Source organism: Stenella coeruleoalba (genome assembly GCF_951394435.1).
Source record: "Stenella coeruleoalba genome assembly, chromosome: 2".
Taxonomy (NCBI): Eukaryota; Metazoa; Chordata; class Mammalia; order Artiodactyla; family Delphinidae; genus Stenella; species Stenella coeruleoalba.
In genome coordinates this window covers 39,613,616-39,630,614 of record NC_137147.1, presented here as the reverse complement: position 1 = coordinate 39,630,614, position 16,999 = coordinate 39,613,616, and the positions used below count along the sequence as shown (strand labels likewise).

General features: G+C 43.1%; 1 protein-coding gene across 1 annotated transcript; it reads right to left on the bottom strand.

Moving 5' to 3' along the window:
- Positions 1–3,964: 3,964 nt before the first annotated feature.
- TMEM30B (transmembrane protein 30B) lies at positions 3,965–5,026 on the bottom strand (the record flags this gene model as incomplete). Its single annotated transcript, XM_079913815.1, has 1 exon — positions 3,965–5,026. One exon carries the CDS (start codon positions 5,024–5,026, stop codon positions 3,965–3,967), a length of 1,062 nt encoding a protein of 353 aa, XP_079769941.1.
- Between the last annotated feature and the right edge of the window lie 11,973 nt (positions 5,027–16,999).

Genomic DNA, 16,999 nt, shown 5'->3' with positions numbered 1-16,999 from the left:
CGCTCCAAACTTCGCCTTTCTTTTTTATTTCCTCTCTCCTCTCCCTCCACACCCCCAGTCTATGTTGGGTTTCACTGCCTCAGGATCTTCCTTTGTCCTATGGTGAGCTGCTCAGTCAAGTGCATGAATAAAGGAATGCCACCTTGCTGTGGTGAACTAATTTACACCATTACCGCTAAAGGTGAGAATCATAATGCCAGGTGGCAAACCAGTGGGGAAGTATTTTTCCCTGAATACATGTAGTTAGTCTTATCAGATAAATCATGGGGGATGGTGGTATACATAGAGTCAATGGTGTTTGCGATTTTTGCAAATTCTTTACACAAGATGCTACTTTCAGATAAGATCTCTCAGGGACCTTAATGTGTTTCGGTCAGATTCACTAAGACTCTCTCAATGACACTTTATAAATGACTCTGCTTTTGTTGGAGGGAAATTACGAGAAATTCTCCTGGGGGAAAAGAACTGAAGTTAAAAAAAATTTTAATTTTGTCGTCGAAATCAGTCAGCTATGTTTTATCTGTAGGAAAAAAAAAAAAAAACTAGAATGCAAAGAAATGCCCAATGAAAATAAAGGAAGGGGGAATTTAGTATTATTACCGTGACTGATGACTTATACCCAGGGGCATATAAGGAATTGATTACACTGCAGCTCTACCAATAACTCTTTGAGATCTTAGTCAAGATTGTTGAGATCCCCAATGACAGGAAGAGAGCACAGACACCACAAGGCAGAAGGGGTTGTGGTTATATAGTGTGAAGTGATGTTGTTACTAAAGGAAATCTCAGACTATTATTCTGTCTCTGATTTGTAACAACTGTATAGTCTGTGAATTGTTTAGTTGATTTGATTCTGGAGATCCTTGGAAAATCTTTCTTGTTATATTATTCTGTTTTGGGAGTTCCTGCCAACCACATTAATTAGTTTCTCTTTTGTTTGTGGTTTACAAGGTAGATCAAAGCACATTTCCAGTCCAATTGTTGAGGTTCACTCTTTTCTGTCTCATTCCAGATGACACAGCTCTAGCTAGGAAGCCTTTACTGGACAACATGAGAATTCAAGTCCAGCTAAAATGCTGAGATACCAAACAAAATGCTACAGTACAGGAGAATGTTTTGTTTTTAAAATTTCTGAGGCGTTGTAGTCCAAAATACCCAACAAATAATTGCAATTTAGAATTTGAGTAAAATGCAGAAATGGAGAAGTAAGATTACTGCAATCACATTCTTTAGTAACTTTTAGTACTAAATATTATTAAAAATTGACCACAGGGCTTCCCTGGTGGTGCAGTGGTTAAGAATCTGCCTGCCAATGCAGGGGACACGGGTTCGAGCCCTGGTCCGGGAAGATCCCACATGCCGCGGAGCAACTAAGCCCGTGTGCCACAACTACTGAGCCTGTGCTCTAGAGCCCGCCAGCCACAACTACTGAAGCCTGTGCTCCTAGAGCCTGTGCTCCACAAGAGAAGCCACCGCAATTAGAAGCCTGCACACTGCAACTAAGAGTAGCCTCCGCTCACTGCAACTAGAGAGAGCCCACGCACAGCAACAAAGACCCAATGCAGGCAAAAATAAATAAATAAAATAAAATAAAATATTTTAAAAATTGACCAAATTTTACCAAATTCAAACAATAGTTGAAGATCATCTGATTTGTACTACATGTTGATGTTGATATAAGCTCAGATTCTGCACTGGGAAGTTAACACTGAAAGATTGAGTTCACTGTGAGCTTTATTATGAAAGATGATTTTCTTTCTGCATTATAAATCTGCTAATAGCAAATGAGCAAAGTGGTTGCTAGTTGGTACCTTTTTTAACGTCTGTGCCTTTAAGATCATAGTTCAAAAGAATTAAGCAAGTGCGATAAAAAAGGCAACACAAACATAACCTTTATTCTCTTTCAAAACCTGGAGAATAAATAGGGCTTGGAACCATATTCATTGATTTAATCAGAATACCTTAAATTTTGTAGTCCCATTTAAACTTTTATAGCAATACAATGATTATTGTAAAAGTGATGGCAATATACATGGTTGTTCTCAACTAAGTAGTAAAAAAATGTAGTAAATTCTCTTATCCATCATAAAGAAGGGCTAGGCTAGTGAGCTGCTCGATCAAACACTCATAATAAATAAAAATTACTCTCTATATATCTGATCATATATTCATAGCCTAAAATCACAATACACAATCTGACAGTAAAGCTGTGCTATGTTCAGGAGTTGGGAAGCCAGCACACTGGGATTATAAAACATTTTTTGGTTTATGTAAATACTGAGACAGAATCTCTAAAATCACGACTGTTCCAGAAGATCTGAGACAGATGTCAATGAACATGCATGTCTATCGGCTATTAGTTTTCAAAGGACTAGAAGAGTAAAATAAAATTAATGTAAATTATTTAATACAATTCAATATTGCTTTGACTACTTAAGAAAAATACCTCAAGGTATTGCACTGCCTTATAGGCATGAGCAAAAATTGTAGTAACTGGAAAGTAGCCGTAATAGAGAACAGGCACTGAGAATTCTGACAGAACACCAAATAACTGCTTTTGGCAAATAAACTGGTTAAGATGATCTCACTTTTTTAAAGTTCTTTTGCCATAAAAGGGGTTTTTTAAATTCTATTTTCTTAGAATAATTTTACATATATTAGAATGATTTTAGAGCAGTCAGAGTTTAACATTATCTCAAAGGTTCAAATAATTCTTAAGATTCTAGTTTACATAAGACTATATTCCTTAGCATTCATTTAAACATATTACTAAAAACAAACATGGTTCATCTGAGAACATAGATTAAAATTTTTTTTTCTTAAACCCAAGGGAAAAGGTATGAACGTAGCCCTTTCTCTCTAAGCATAAAAAGTCATTTAGATGACAAAGATGACTGAGTCCAGAGTCAGGAGACACAGATATGACTTTAGGGAAATCACTTTCCCTCTAAGATCCCCTCCAGCTATCTGATTCTAAGGTTAAAACATTCCCTCTGAACTATACAAACTGACCTGGCATTTTCCAGTTTCTACACAGTACCTGGCCACCCTGCCCCCTCAAAAAACCTTTTAATTTCTTACACTCAAATATCAAATGAATTAATACAAACCCTGCTCTGCAAATCTGTATGCCAGCTAGTTGTTTTCACTTATTCTGCACATTGTAGAGAGCTTCCTGTGTTCAAGAAGGAGTGCTAGACCAAACCTGCTTGTCACTGCCCCTGGGAACAAATGACCCCCTGGAAAACTGGACGCAGTGATTGCGTCAGGCCCAGCTTCAGACACCTGAGGAAATAGGGAAACAGGCAGTTATCCTACTTGCTCCCTGGTTCAGGGCACTGATTCCCAAACTTGAGGGAATACAGGAGGAATCTCCAGATGGGTTTGTTAAAACCGCAGCTTCCAGGGTCTCACCGCAGCCTTATTGTATCAGAATTTCTGGGGATGGGGCCTCCTAAACTACCTACATTTTTAATCAATATGTTCTCCCCCACCCCTCCATGTCTCTGCTGGTTATTTATGGGCTTCCCTCTCTACACTCCCACCCCCCAAAAAAGAAAAAAGAAAACCACTGTACTGTAGCGGTTAAAACTCTAGAGTCAGCGTCAGGAGGCAATGAGCAGCTGCTAGATCTGGAATGAGTTATTTAACATCTCTTCACCAGATGGGGGTTGAATGAGAGGAGTCTAGCCGTCCCTTCCTCTCTCAAAGAACCTCACGTGTCAACTCGTGAAGGAGATGGGGAAAATGTGCAGGGATGTCTCACTCTAGCAGTTCAAACACCCCAGAAGAGTCTGGAAGCCCCCGATCGGGTGTAATTCCTCTCTCTCTCTGGTCCCCTCATCCACAACTGGAGGCAAAGTGAGGCGAAGTTGGAACTGGGTGACAGTCGGGAGGGAGAAACCAAAAGAAGCTTGCAAGAGCGTTGTGGCAAGAAGCAGAAAGAGTACTCTGAAAGCAGAAATTACTCGTCGTCCTCGTCGTCGTCGTTCTGGTCCTGGTAGCGAATGTAGACGACCAGCATGACAAATCCCGTGAGGATGCAGAGGGAGCCGACCACCAAGTAGGCGATGCCCAGGAACGGATTCTTGCCGCCCATCCAAGAGATGCTGCTGAAGTTGATGAGCTTGTGGCCGCCGAAGACGCGCACCGGGTAGTTGTAGGTGATGTTGACGCGGTAGGTGCCCCGCGGCAACCCGGCCGAGTAGTTGCCCTGGCGGATGCGCGCGTACAGCTTGCGGAACGTGGGCAGCGCCGCCGTGCGCATCCATACCACGAAGTCCTGGTTGATGAAGCCGGTGTTGTTCGGGTCTGGGCTGAGCTCGTAGACCGGCCGGTGCCAGCTGGGCGGGGGCGCGGTGCCCAGGAAGGCCAACGCCAGGCTGCCGTTCACCAGCGGCGGGTTGCGGAACTTGACGTGGTAGTCGGTCCACCAGGCGATGCCGGTGCGGTCGAGCGGCACCTCGACGTAGGGCCCGCCCGGCAGGCGCTGGTGCCACAGCGAGAACGAGTCGTTGAAGAGGCTGTTGGCGATGGCGCCGCAAGGCGCGATGGGCAGGCCAGCCGCGCTGTACTGGTAGGGGTAGCAGTCGTTGACCGGGTGGTGCAGCGCGCTCTGCAGCCCGCTCAGCTGCGCGTCGTCGCGGGACACGCCGTAGCGCCGGTTGTTCTGGTAGAAGTTGGTCAGCTCGTAGTAGAGGTACACGGGGCCCTGGAAGAACTCGGGCAGCGAGAAGTACCAGGCGCACGAGCAGCGGGGCGGCGGCGCGCGGCCCTGGCCGGCGGCGGCGCACACCGAGCAGTTGCCGGTGCCCGGGTCGCCGGTGTAGTCGTACTCGAGCTCCTTGATGCCGTTGGAGGAGTAGTAGAGGCCCAGGCCCAGGCCGATGAAGGCCAGGCCGGCGCAGAAGAAGAGCGGCAGCGTGATGCTGGCTGACAGCAGCGGCTGCCAGGCGGGGAGGCGCTGCTGAGTGAACGCGGTGTTGTCGGGCTGGTGGGCGCCCCGGGCGGTGGCGCTCCAGGTCATGGCGGCCGCGCGGACCCACGGAGGGGAGCTCGGATGGGGCCGGCCGGGGGCGCCTCCCTCTCCTCACTGGGCGAACCCGGGGCTACCCCCAGGGCAGGTTTCCACCGGCTCAGGTGAGTTCTGGCCCCAGCCCCGCCTCCGACCCCCGCACAGGTGAGTCTTAGTTACAGGTTCTCCGGGCAGTGACCGGACCCTTCAGTTCCGCCTCGGCCCAGGTGATCGGCCAGCACCGCCCCTGCGGGTAATCGAGAGCCGCGCCCCGCCTCTTCGGAGGTGAGCGGGCGGGCGTTCCTTCCCTCACCTGGCGGGCCCAGAGCTCGCTTTTCCTCTGGATCCGGGTGGGTCCGGACTCTAGCTCCTCCTCCCCGAGGTGAATGGCGGCCCCAGGATGCCTCTGAGTGGCTCATACCTTGCTCAGGTACTTCCTTCCCTTCCGCCTTCCAAGTGACTAGAGTGCCTGGGCCAGTCTTGCCCGAAATCGTAGGAGCTGCAGCCTCCAGCACAAAGTTCCACTGAGGGATTGCACCGTGCGTCCTGGAGCCTTGAAGATTTCAGGTAATTAATCCTCTTTTATCTGAAAGTGGAAAAAAGTGTCTCTGGACCCTCTTGTCTTTGTAGGTTAACTTAGGGGCCCCCTTTCAGTCAAGTTGCAGCCACAAGTTGTAATGCCCAAGAGACTGCACTATGGTAAATCGGTTTGGAATGCCGTGCCTGCATTCAAATTCTAGAATTTTTTTCTTTAAGGGAAAATGATTTTCCGGCTAGGTGTCCCAATCTGGCTGTATAACTAAGAAAAGTGGAAAGTTCTCTAAAAATGACACTTAAAAAAGAGAACTAAAGATGGCAGGAGGTTCAGAGCCTTTAAATATCTCTCTAGCTGGTGGAGAAACCACACAAGGAGAAAATTGCACTGGACTACATGTGATTTCTTTTTCTTTTCAGATTATTTGCCTGACTGGAAAAAAGTCCGACCCAAGGTCCCAAAAGACCTAGCTGCTATCCACAATCAAGGATGTTAGGACTTTGGGCCTAAGGAGGTGAACTACAAGGTTTTATAGGACTTACTGCAAAGGAAACCCAAAATAGCTCTGAACATTGCTTGCGATTCTGGCTTTTATATCTAGGTTGGTACAATATACAAAAGAGGGTGTCGGGCCATTTCAACTTTGTGCTAAATCCTCCTTAGGTATTGAGGTGTTTCTGCCTCTCTTCCCGCTCCTAAAATGCAAATAACTTAAATATTTGCTATATTACACTTCTGCACTTAGAATAATATATTGCATTCAGGAGTTATTCAAACCCATTGAAATCTGGAAAGTTAAAATACTTGCTAAATTAAACAACAGGGATTTTTTTTTTTTAAGCATCTTTCAAGTGTTAGCCCTAAGCTAAGCAAGGTAGAAGACAGAAGACAATTAGACTAAAAAGGACCCTTGATCTCAAGGCACTTGCAGTCTGATAGGGGACATATTACTCAGGAATAAGATGAATCAAAATAGACAATACACAGCATATACTCAAGTACCAAATTATACTTTACAAGAATGATACTAAAATTAAAAAGTAATATTGTTTTAATAACAGAAAATTCATTCTATCTTGTTGAATGGAATGAATGCAGATTGCAAGCTTTAGCTATTAGAGAATACTGAGGGAGACCCAGGTGACTCGAATTCCACTTCCCGCACTTTTAATCATATCCCAAGAGAGGAAATCCCAACATTGTCCACAACTTCCTATGGTGTGATCCAGTCTCCACTACACCTTTCTTTCAAGAAGATAAAAGAAGAAACAGTTCTCTGTATCATTTTGGTGGGTTCCATCCACTCCTATATCATTGAGTCATCAGTTGGCTTGACATAGAGTCCACAGAACTAGTCCCTAGGAAGGAATTTGGTTCCCCAAACTTAACCTAGTGGATTTTAAGTCTAACAATTGTCCTGCCACTACTCCCCGGAAGTGTGAGCCCTCCTGTTGAGCTGAGAGACTTGCCAGCTCTCCCCTCCCTGGATGACATTCATTTATTCATTCTGATAACTAGGGTCACACCAGAGTGTCCCAAAAGCCAAATGAAGAGAATATTTCAAGACAAGGAATGGTCTACAGGGTGAAACACAGCTGAGGGTTCTAGTGAGACAAGAAATGAAAAGGTTTAACTTCTGTGGGAACAATTTGGGTGGTGGGGTGGGAGGAGTCAGGCTGTCTCAGGTGAGGGAAAGAGGATGTGGAGGCAGCCCAGGCAGGACAACGCCTTTTAGAAGTATGGGGGAGGGGCAGGAGAAAGGCAAGTGGCAATCATTTAGAAGAGTATGTATCCCAAGGGAAAGGCTTCTTTATAGATGGCAGCAAGGATTTATTCTGAGGGGAAAAGATAACAGTTCCGGCAAGGTTGAAGAGAGGGGCGACAAGCTCATGGATGGTCCAAAGGCAGGAGCAGGCAGGAGGCTCCGGGTCCAGAGAGCAGGTGCAGGGTCAGCTCACCTCTGAAACAGGGAGTAAGGATGGATGCAGAATGCAACAGGGCTTTGGTCTTGGCTCAAGGGGAGAAAGTTCCCACATAAGAATTTCTTTCTGTGCAGTAAAAGGCATTGGGGGGCGGGGAAGGGAAAGCATGAGCCTAAGGAAGTCTATGAGGAGGGGAAGAGGGAACTGGCCTGGGATATATGAAGTGATGTTGAGTGGCTTCGTCTAGAGGAGTCATGCAACCCAGGCTGGGAGAAGGCAAGTGAACACGTCCAGCACATGGGGGCTTTCAGTGCAGGTGAATTGGAAATAAAGGCTTAAGGTATTGCAGTTATTGTGGAGCGGGTGGCTTAAGTGATAGGCCTTAGTATTTAAGAGAATAGCAAAGAAAAATGAAACAAAGCTGGGGGACCAAAAGAGAGCATAGGGACCAGCAGACTGGCAGTCCTAATGATGTTAATTAACGAGCAGGTGGCATGAAAGCTGGGAGGGGAAAAGCCCTGGTATGAGATGGGATGTTAAAGATTTTGGAGGGGCTTCCCTGGTGGCGCAGTGGTTGAGAGTCCGCCTGCCGATGCATGGGACACGGGTTCGTGCCCCAGTCCGGGAGGATCCCATATGCCGCGGAGCGGCTGGGCCCATGAGCCATGGCCGCTGAGCCTGCGCTTCCGGAGCCTGTGCTCCGCAATGGGAGAGGCCACAACAGTGAGAGGCCCGCGTACTGCAAAACAAACAAAAAAAAAGATTTTGGAGGTGAAGCAGTGCCGGGATGCATGTATACGTCATGTCTTCTCTACCAGCTTGCAAGTTCTGAGAGGCCAGGGACTGGTATGTATTGCTGTGTCCTCCAGAGTTCAGTGTATAACGAGGGCTCTGACCTCGTGTCTTGCATTTGGTTATGTGTTATGATGCATTAAAGGACACGTGACTCTTGTGAACTCTTCCCAGTCCCAAAAAAGAAGTTAGTTCATTCTAAACAATTCTTTTTTGTGTCTGTTTATTATAAAGAGAACTCAAAGTGAAAGGAAAAGTCATTCCCAATCCCAGTACTCCTCAAATCGTTTTATTTTTCCATTTTATATTGTGGGTTTTATCCATTTAATTTTAATAGATTTTAATTATAAAAAATACATTATCATTCTGTGTGTTAAATTACCTCCTTATGGAATGAGATGAAGAATAAAGTAAATATTTTCTCTGTTGCTTTGTGGTCTTCATAATTTTTAAATGGTTCCAAAATTCATGGTTTTGCCATATTTAACCACTCTCCTATTGTTGGGCATGTGGATTATTTCCAGTTTTTCAGTATTCCAAAGAATATAGTAGTAGACATCTTTTTGCCTATAACCTTTCATTTTATATTATTTCCTTAGGATAAATTTCTAAAAGTGGGAAAGGGGCTTAAAAGTCAAACCTGTTAAAGATACATATCTCTAGAGTCTTTGACACTGCCACAACATTGTTTACTTGGCTACAGTCACCAAAATGTTGCCAACAAAACCAGTTGTAAACCACAGAATATATTTAGTCTGCGCTAATAAACTATCAGATACTAGGAGAAGCAATATAAGATAGGGGAAAGAAAGTTGCCTGACGTTAAGGAAGTCCAAGTTCTACTCAAAAGTTCATCAAGAAATAGCTGGGTGACCTTTGTCAAATTGCTTAACTTCTCTGGTTTCCTGATTGCTTATCTGTATGAGTGTGTTTGCCAAAATGATAGTAAATATCTCTTTCAATGCAAAGATATCTGTTTCTAGTCATCCCAAGAGGTCTTCCTTGCACTGACTCATTGAATAAATAGTCAGCATTAAAAAAAAAAAAAAATAGTCAGCATTTACTGAGTACCTACTGTGGGCCAGTCACTCTGTAGGCACTTTATGTGCAGTATCTCATCTAATTCACACCGCAAACCTAGGTGGTAGGTAATATTATAACCATGAAACTGATGCAGAACTAAGATTTAGGCTAAGGAAATGGAGGCTAGCCAAGTTCTTATAGAGGTAAGTGGTAGCTGAGAGTCTAGTGCTAAATTCCAGCATCCTTCATTTTCAGTCACCGCAGTGTAATGTCTAGACATACTTCTTCTTAAAAGAACCCAAAAGACTTGAACCGACTTCTAGTGTAGCAGGTCTTTTATACCCCAAAGATAAGAGAATTCTGTTCCATTTATGCAAAGTCCCAGAACATCTGAGTTGCCTTATTTTTGTTTAACAAAAGCTTTCGTTTTGAAGCCAACTTTTGTTCAGCATGTCTATTTCTCTTGCTAAAGTAAAAATAACTTCACTTGTCTGGCTGTACTCAGTTTTTGCATTTATTTCATTTAGTTCATGACTATTTATCTTACCGTAATAGAGCCAAGGGTTTTTAATTGGTGTTCGCTTATATAAGTTTATACTGCTCAGGATTGTTGCCTATTACTCTGCCCATGGGGCAGCTTTTATTTAAAAGGAATCAAATTAAATTGCTTCATAAATTACAGCATGTGTTCAGAAAAGTTTGAAAAATATCCACTGTGCCTGGACTTCATTTTTCATTAAGAACTGTGTTCAGCAGACTTCCTGTTTCAAAAATTATGGGGTGGTACCCCCTAGTGGAAGATGCAGAGTAACTTCGGTGAACGAGTACTGTAAGCACTGGGGGCAGAAAAGACAGACAGGAGTTCTTTGCACTCCTTGCTGCAGTGTGTTGGAGTTTTGGGTCATCAACTTACTGAAAAACAGTGGAGGCCACTTGTGAGCAGAATTGGGTGAGTTGAGAGCTGCAGGGGGCAGTATAAAATGAACAATGTGACTGAGATAGGTGACAATAGGTCTTAGGTGGCACAGGCATTGGCTATGGGATGCCCAGGTTAAAAGACTGGAAAAATCAGCAGGGATTGGATTGGACTTGAACTATGTGCATAGCGTTTGGTTGTAGGAGTTGTGCTTGGTGAGTTGGTACTAGAGAGACCCAAAATATCAGGAGGACAAGTTGGGTGACAGAATTGAGATAGAGGGGAAGGAAAAGCTTTGTCACTGGAAATAAGAAAGAGTTAAATCAAAACTGAACTGGGTTAATGCAGTGTGAGAGGTGAGAGGGCCATATACCAGGGTGAGGATGGCAAGAGGGAGGGGACACCTACAGAGCAGTGTCTAGGGAACCAGCTTGTCTGTTGAGACTAAAGGCCACCCTCCCCTGCCCTTTCCCTGTCCCTGTGGGAGTGAAACTCATTGGTTTGGGGATGACCCCACTGAGGAATGTGATATACACACTGGCTTTCCCTTTCCCACAGTGACAATATCTATTTGAAATGTAGGAATCCTTCACTCTGTATCGGGAGTGAATGGTTAAACATTTAAAAATTTTCAAAAAGTTATCAGCTTGTCTTTTGACAAGATTCAACACCCATTTATGATAAAAACTCTCTGGAAAGTGGGCACAGAGGGAGCCTACCTCAACATAATATAGGCCATATATGACAAGCCCATAGCAAACATCATTCTCAATGGTTAAAAACTGAAAGCATTTCCTTTAAGATCAGAAACAAGACAAGGATGTCCACTCTCACCACTATTATTCAACATAGTTTTGGAAGTCCTGGCCATGGCAATCAGAGAAGAAAAAGAAATAAAAGGAATCCAAACTTGAAAAGAAGTAAAACTGTCACTGTTTGCAGATGACATGATACTATACATACAGAATCCTAAAGATCCCACCAGAAAACTACTAGAGCTAATCAATGAATCTGGTAAAGTTGCAGGATACAAAATTAATGCACATAAAACTCTTGCATTCCTATACACTAACAACGAAAGATCAGAAAAAGAAATTAAGGACAAAATCGCATTCACCAATGCAACAAAAAGAATAAAATACCTAGGAAAAAACCTACCTAAGGAGGTAAAAGACCTGTACTCAGAAAACTATAAGACACTGATGAAAGAAATCAAAGATGACACAAACAGATGGAGAGAGATACCATGTTCTTGGATTGGAAGAATCAATATTGTGAAAATGACAATACTACCCAAAGCAATCTACAGATTCAATGCAATCCTTATCAAATTACCAATGGCATTTTTTACAGAACTAGAACAAAAAATCTTAAAATTTGTATGGAGACACAAAAGACCCAAATAGCCAAAGCAATCTTGAAGGAAAAAAATGGAGCTGAAGGAATCAGACTCCCTGACTTCGGACTATACTACAAAGCTACAGTAATCAAGACAATATGGTACTGGCACAAAAACAGAAAAATAGATCAATGGTACAGGATAGGAAGCCCAGAGATAAACCCACGCACCTATGGTCAACTAATCTATGACAAAGGAGGCAAGGATATACAATGGAGAAAAGACAGTCTCTTCAATAAGTGGTGCTGGGAAAACTGGACAGCTACATGTAAAAGAATGAAATTAGAACATTCCCTAACACCACACACAAAAATAAACTCAAAATGGATTAAAGAACTAAATGTAAGACCAGACACTATAAAACTTTTAGAGGAAACCATAGGAAGAGCCCTCTTTGACATAAATCACAGCAAGATCTTTTATGACCCACCTCCTAGAGTAATGGAAATAAAAACAAAAATACACAAATGGGACCCAATGAAACAAAAACTTTTGCACAGCAAAGGAAACTATAAACAAGACAAAAAGATAACTCTCAGATGGGAGAAAATATTTGCAAATAAATCAACGGACAAAGGATTAATCTCCAAAATATATAAACAGCTCATGCAGCTCAATATTAAAAAAACAAACAACCCAATCAAAAAATGGGCAGAAGATCTAAATAGACATTTCTCCAAAGAAGACATACAGATGGCCAAGAGGCACATGAAAACTGCTCAACATCACTAATTATTAGAGAAATGCAAATCAAAACTACAATGAGGTATCACCTCACACCAGTTAGAATGGGCATCATCATAAAATCTACAAACAACAAATGCTGGAGAGGGTGTGGAGAGAAAGGAACCCTCTTGCACTGTTGGTGGGAAGGTAAATTGATACAGCCACTGTAGAGAACAGTATGAACGTTCCTTATAAAATGAAAAATAGAATTATCATATGACACAGCAATCCCACTACTGGGCATATACCCAGAGAAAACCATAATTCAAAAAGTCACATGCCCCCCAATGTTCATTGCAGCACTATTTACAATGGCCAGGTCATGGAAGAAACCTAAATGTCCATTGACAGACGAATGGATAAAGAAGTTGTGGTACATATATACAATGGACTATTACTCAGCCACAAAAAGGAATGAAATTGGGTCATTTGTAGAGACATGGGTGGACCTAGAGACTGTCATACAGAGTGAAGTAAGTCAGAGAGAGAAAAACAAATATTGTATATTAATGCATATATGCGGAATCTAGAAAAATGGTACAGATGAACCAGTTTGCAAGGCAGAAATAGAGACACAGATGTAGAAAACAAACATGGACACCAAGGGGGGAAAGCTGGGGGCGGAGCAGTGGTGGTGGGTGAATTGGAAGATTGGGATTGACATATATCTGCTAATATGTATAAAATATAAAATAAAATAATAAGAACCTGCTGTATAAAAAAATGAAATAAAATTCAAATCAAAAAAGGAAAAAGAAAAAACAGTTATCAGCCCTATGTTCTAACACCCATAATGTGAAGAGGGAGGGCTCATCTTAGGAAAACTGAAGTGCCCAAGACAGATGTGCTTAATGCTCTTTCCTGCTTGATAGCATCAACAAACTGAATAAACATACTTTTAATTCCACTATCTAGGTCACTGATACAAATGTTTAAAAACCTTGGCCGAGAACCTGGGAACCTGTACTTGACGTTTGTGCTGATCAATATGCCTTGTTAATATTCAATCTGGAGGTTGTATTACCCTTGGAGGACTGCAGGGGCCCCTGACCTTTGTCTCTGAAATGTGAATTTGAAGTGGTTGTGTTTAAAATTTTAGTTCTCTTTCTGTAGGAGGGATACTGTGAGGACAGCTGCATTGTGTCAACTTCTAAACCAAAGTCTGAGAATCTTAAAGGGACCAAGGCCCTGCATGATACTTGATCCAGTGGTTCCCCATCTGGCCAAGTAGCAAAATCATTGGGAGTGGGGATGGTGTTTAAAAATACACATTTCTCAGAGTCTGATTCTTGCCACTAAGTCACAGTCTCCAGGGGCTGGCACCCAGGAAGCTTACTCAGAGCAGTGTGATGATCACCCAGCTTTGGGGGCCACTGATCTACTCCAGCCTCATAATCCATCTGGGGATTTTCTTTGATTAGATAGTCAAGGATTTCTGCAATGCAAGGAAGAGCTTCAGCAACAGGTAGCTATTGTTCAGATATGAGGAACGTCACAGAAGCAAGGAACTGAGGGAAGTATATCTGGCTCTCATAGGAGGAGAAAGTCATCAGGCTTCTCTCCTCTCTGCACTGTTTCTTGCCGCTGCTTCTCCCTGTAGTTCTGTAGGCCACCTTCTGGAGCAAGTTTGCTTCTCCAAATCTTGGACTTTGCATGCTTCAGGTTGCCACAGCTCTGACGTGGACACCAGTGCTGGGTCGCCTTTCAGCTCCTCCCGACTCTGGCAGTTATATTCTTTAGTTCAAGGGAGGCTCCAGCTTGGGTCACGGGTCCAGCCCTGGTCCAATCTGTTGTGGCCGGAATGGGGAAAGGTCCCAAGACAGACACAGGGCTGCCCACATCCATCTCTTCAGTAAAAGTTGAAGGGACTCTTCCAAAGGAGGGGGTGTGGTCTGGCTGAGAACTAAAAGGGTGTCCACCACACCTTTGTAACCTCCCAACAAGGGGGTCATTTGAGCTCCACTTGAACACTTCTTGTGACAAAGAACTCAGCAATTTGTGAGGTCCTTTCCTTGTCCAGTTCTAAGATTTGACAGCTTTTTGGGTAATGACCATAATGTATTCTATGTTCCTTCTCTAGAGGAATACAGAATAAACTTACTCCTTGCCCTTTAAGAACTCTGAAGATGGCTATCATGTTTGCATCAAGAGTTTTATTTCCAGAACATACTTGCTTAGTTTCCTGATTTGGTCCTCTTTGGGTTTAGACTCTCATCGTCCTGATCTCCTTCCTTTTCTTGAGTTGGTTTCTTAATAAGAATTTTCTTACTTACATAATGTTTTTAAAAGGATTGAGGTGGCTTTAAAATATGCAGTAAAGCGACATACAAAAAATACTTCAAAGCAAAAGAATGAAGGCAAAGGGAATACATTTTGTAAAACAAGGTGGAGCTGAGTGAGAAGTTGGTTCCTGAAGCACCTGCCATGAGATTGTGTGGCTTGCTAAGGGTGGTCTACAGGCTTGCTTCTTAAGCTTTCCAGTGGCCAGCTTCAAGGGGGAAGGATCAACACTGCATCCATGGGAGGAAACAAAGCATCAGCTCAGAAGACTATTAAGTGATTTCTGGTGTAAAGACTAGGAAACATTTTCTCCTTGGGGTTCTCCCAGAGAAGATGTTGTGAAACCAGGTAAACAATGTCTTTGACAAAAACCTTGCAGTAAATATTGCATTCATTTCCTAGCACTGTTCCTTACACCATCTGCCAGAGTGAGATATAATGGTGCTTGGTCAAAGCACAATTCAGTGAAGCCATTCTAGGGAGGCCCCCCATCCAGTCTGTGTGTGCTTCTCTGCCCCGCTGTCTTTGGACGGTTCTCAAGCTACGTTCTGGGGGGACCACCAGTGGTGGGATTAAGATCCCCATCCCTTCCTCGCATCCCATTCTCTGACCCTGGGCTTCTAAGAAAGACATGGTTTGAACAAGAATTCTATTGTTAAAAAAGAAGTTTGAAAACGACTGATCTAAAAGAATGGGTGCACTGCTATCCTTCAGGTAATCTTCCATAAATATCATTCATTTCCCAAAGTTTTCCATAGTTAAGGAGCAGTTGTGAGTTCCAAGATTAAACATCGCAGTAAGTTCCTAGATTACAGAGCTTCTACATTGCCAGTTAAACTCATGGCCATATGTTTTAATAATCAAGCAAGCTAGGGAGGGATTGACAACTTCTTATTAAATTTGAGGTACCTAACAAGGACATATGGTGGACAGAAGGCCACTGCACCTCCACTTGGAGGTGAACTAAGAAAGGACCATCTGTTGGTGCCCTGATTCTCCTGAAGAAATAATTTGGCATTTGCTCTAACACGTTGATACACAAAGTACAGCCTCAATGATTTTAGCTTGAAAAATTTATCTCATAACCAAACACCCATTTTATCCACAAGCAAATCTCAGTAAGTCACTCATAGAACATCTAGCTTTTATATTGAGAAGGGTCTACATATGTTTAAAAATATAGATGTAAAACTAGGAAGTTGATGGTTTTAGATTTAGAACAACTGGCTTTTCTTTGTGATAATAAAATATGGGGTCAGCTGACTATTAATGCCTTTCTGGTCCTTGATACTATGACCATGGCATTGGCGTACCAGAGAAAGCCCATCTTTCTCTTTCTTGTAATTGGAGTAAACACTGTGTCTGATCTATTGATGGACTGTTATTCCTGACCTTGAAACACAATGGTATTAAGTGCAGGTTCCTTATAAGCCTTTCAGGTGAGGGTGGGATTGGACCTGGGGACTCATTATTGAGCTTGTCTATCTCAGCCTACAACTGATTTCAGCCTTCAGAGTCAAAAGTTATGGAAAATAGATAAAAGCAGCAAACACTCAGGTTTTTCTTGTTAGATGGCTCCATGAGATTGACAAAGAGTTTAATAATGATCAATGGTGGAATAGCTATGCCTGTAGCTCCCTTTCTGTAGAACATTGACCCAAGAGTTCTAGAACTTACAATTTATCAAACAGGGAAGTGACATACATTTTAGGTAGACCACCTAGTAAATTAAGAGAAGAGTAAATGACTGCCTTTAGGGAAAATGTGGTAGACTTAACTGTGGTCCAATCAATAAGGAGAAATTTCTCATTAAAATACCACTAACAAAGGGTCTTCCGCATCTACTCACAAAACCATGTGATAACTCAATCTTTTTAAAAAGACATCTGTGGGAATAGTGTATATGTGTAAGGAACCCTGTGTACTTTGTCACAGATGATTGAACAGTGAAAGTTGCAGAATTAATCAAACGTAAGCTCATCTTTATTAACCTCCCAAATTGGCAAAAGGAATCTGTTAGGGCAAAGCCCTGAAATGCCTGATTGACCACAGCACTGTGGACTGATAGACCTCTCGCCTTCTTACAGGGCCTGCAGCTAGGGCTCAAAGCGGAAGCATCTGGCTACCCGTAGGCCCTTTTTACCTCGTCTCAAATCACCATAGGAGACACAGGACCCCGGAGTCCAAAAGCCTTGCAGGCTGGGAAGGGACGATGACAGCAATAAAGAACAGGCTTGTGTAGCACTGGTCCCAGGTCTTCCTTCCAGAAGCAGGGGGAACACCCCCATTGGGCCCTTCCCTGTAGGTTCACACAGCCTACCTCTGGCTGTCCTTACATCCAACTGGGATGACATCTCAACCCCACGTTGAAATGGCAGAGTTCCCCTTGCCC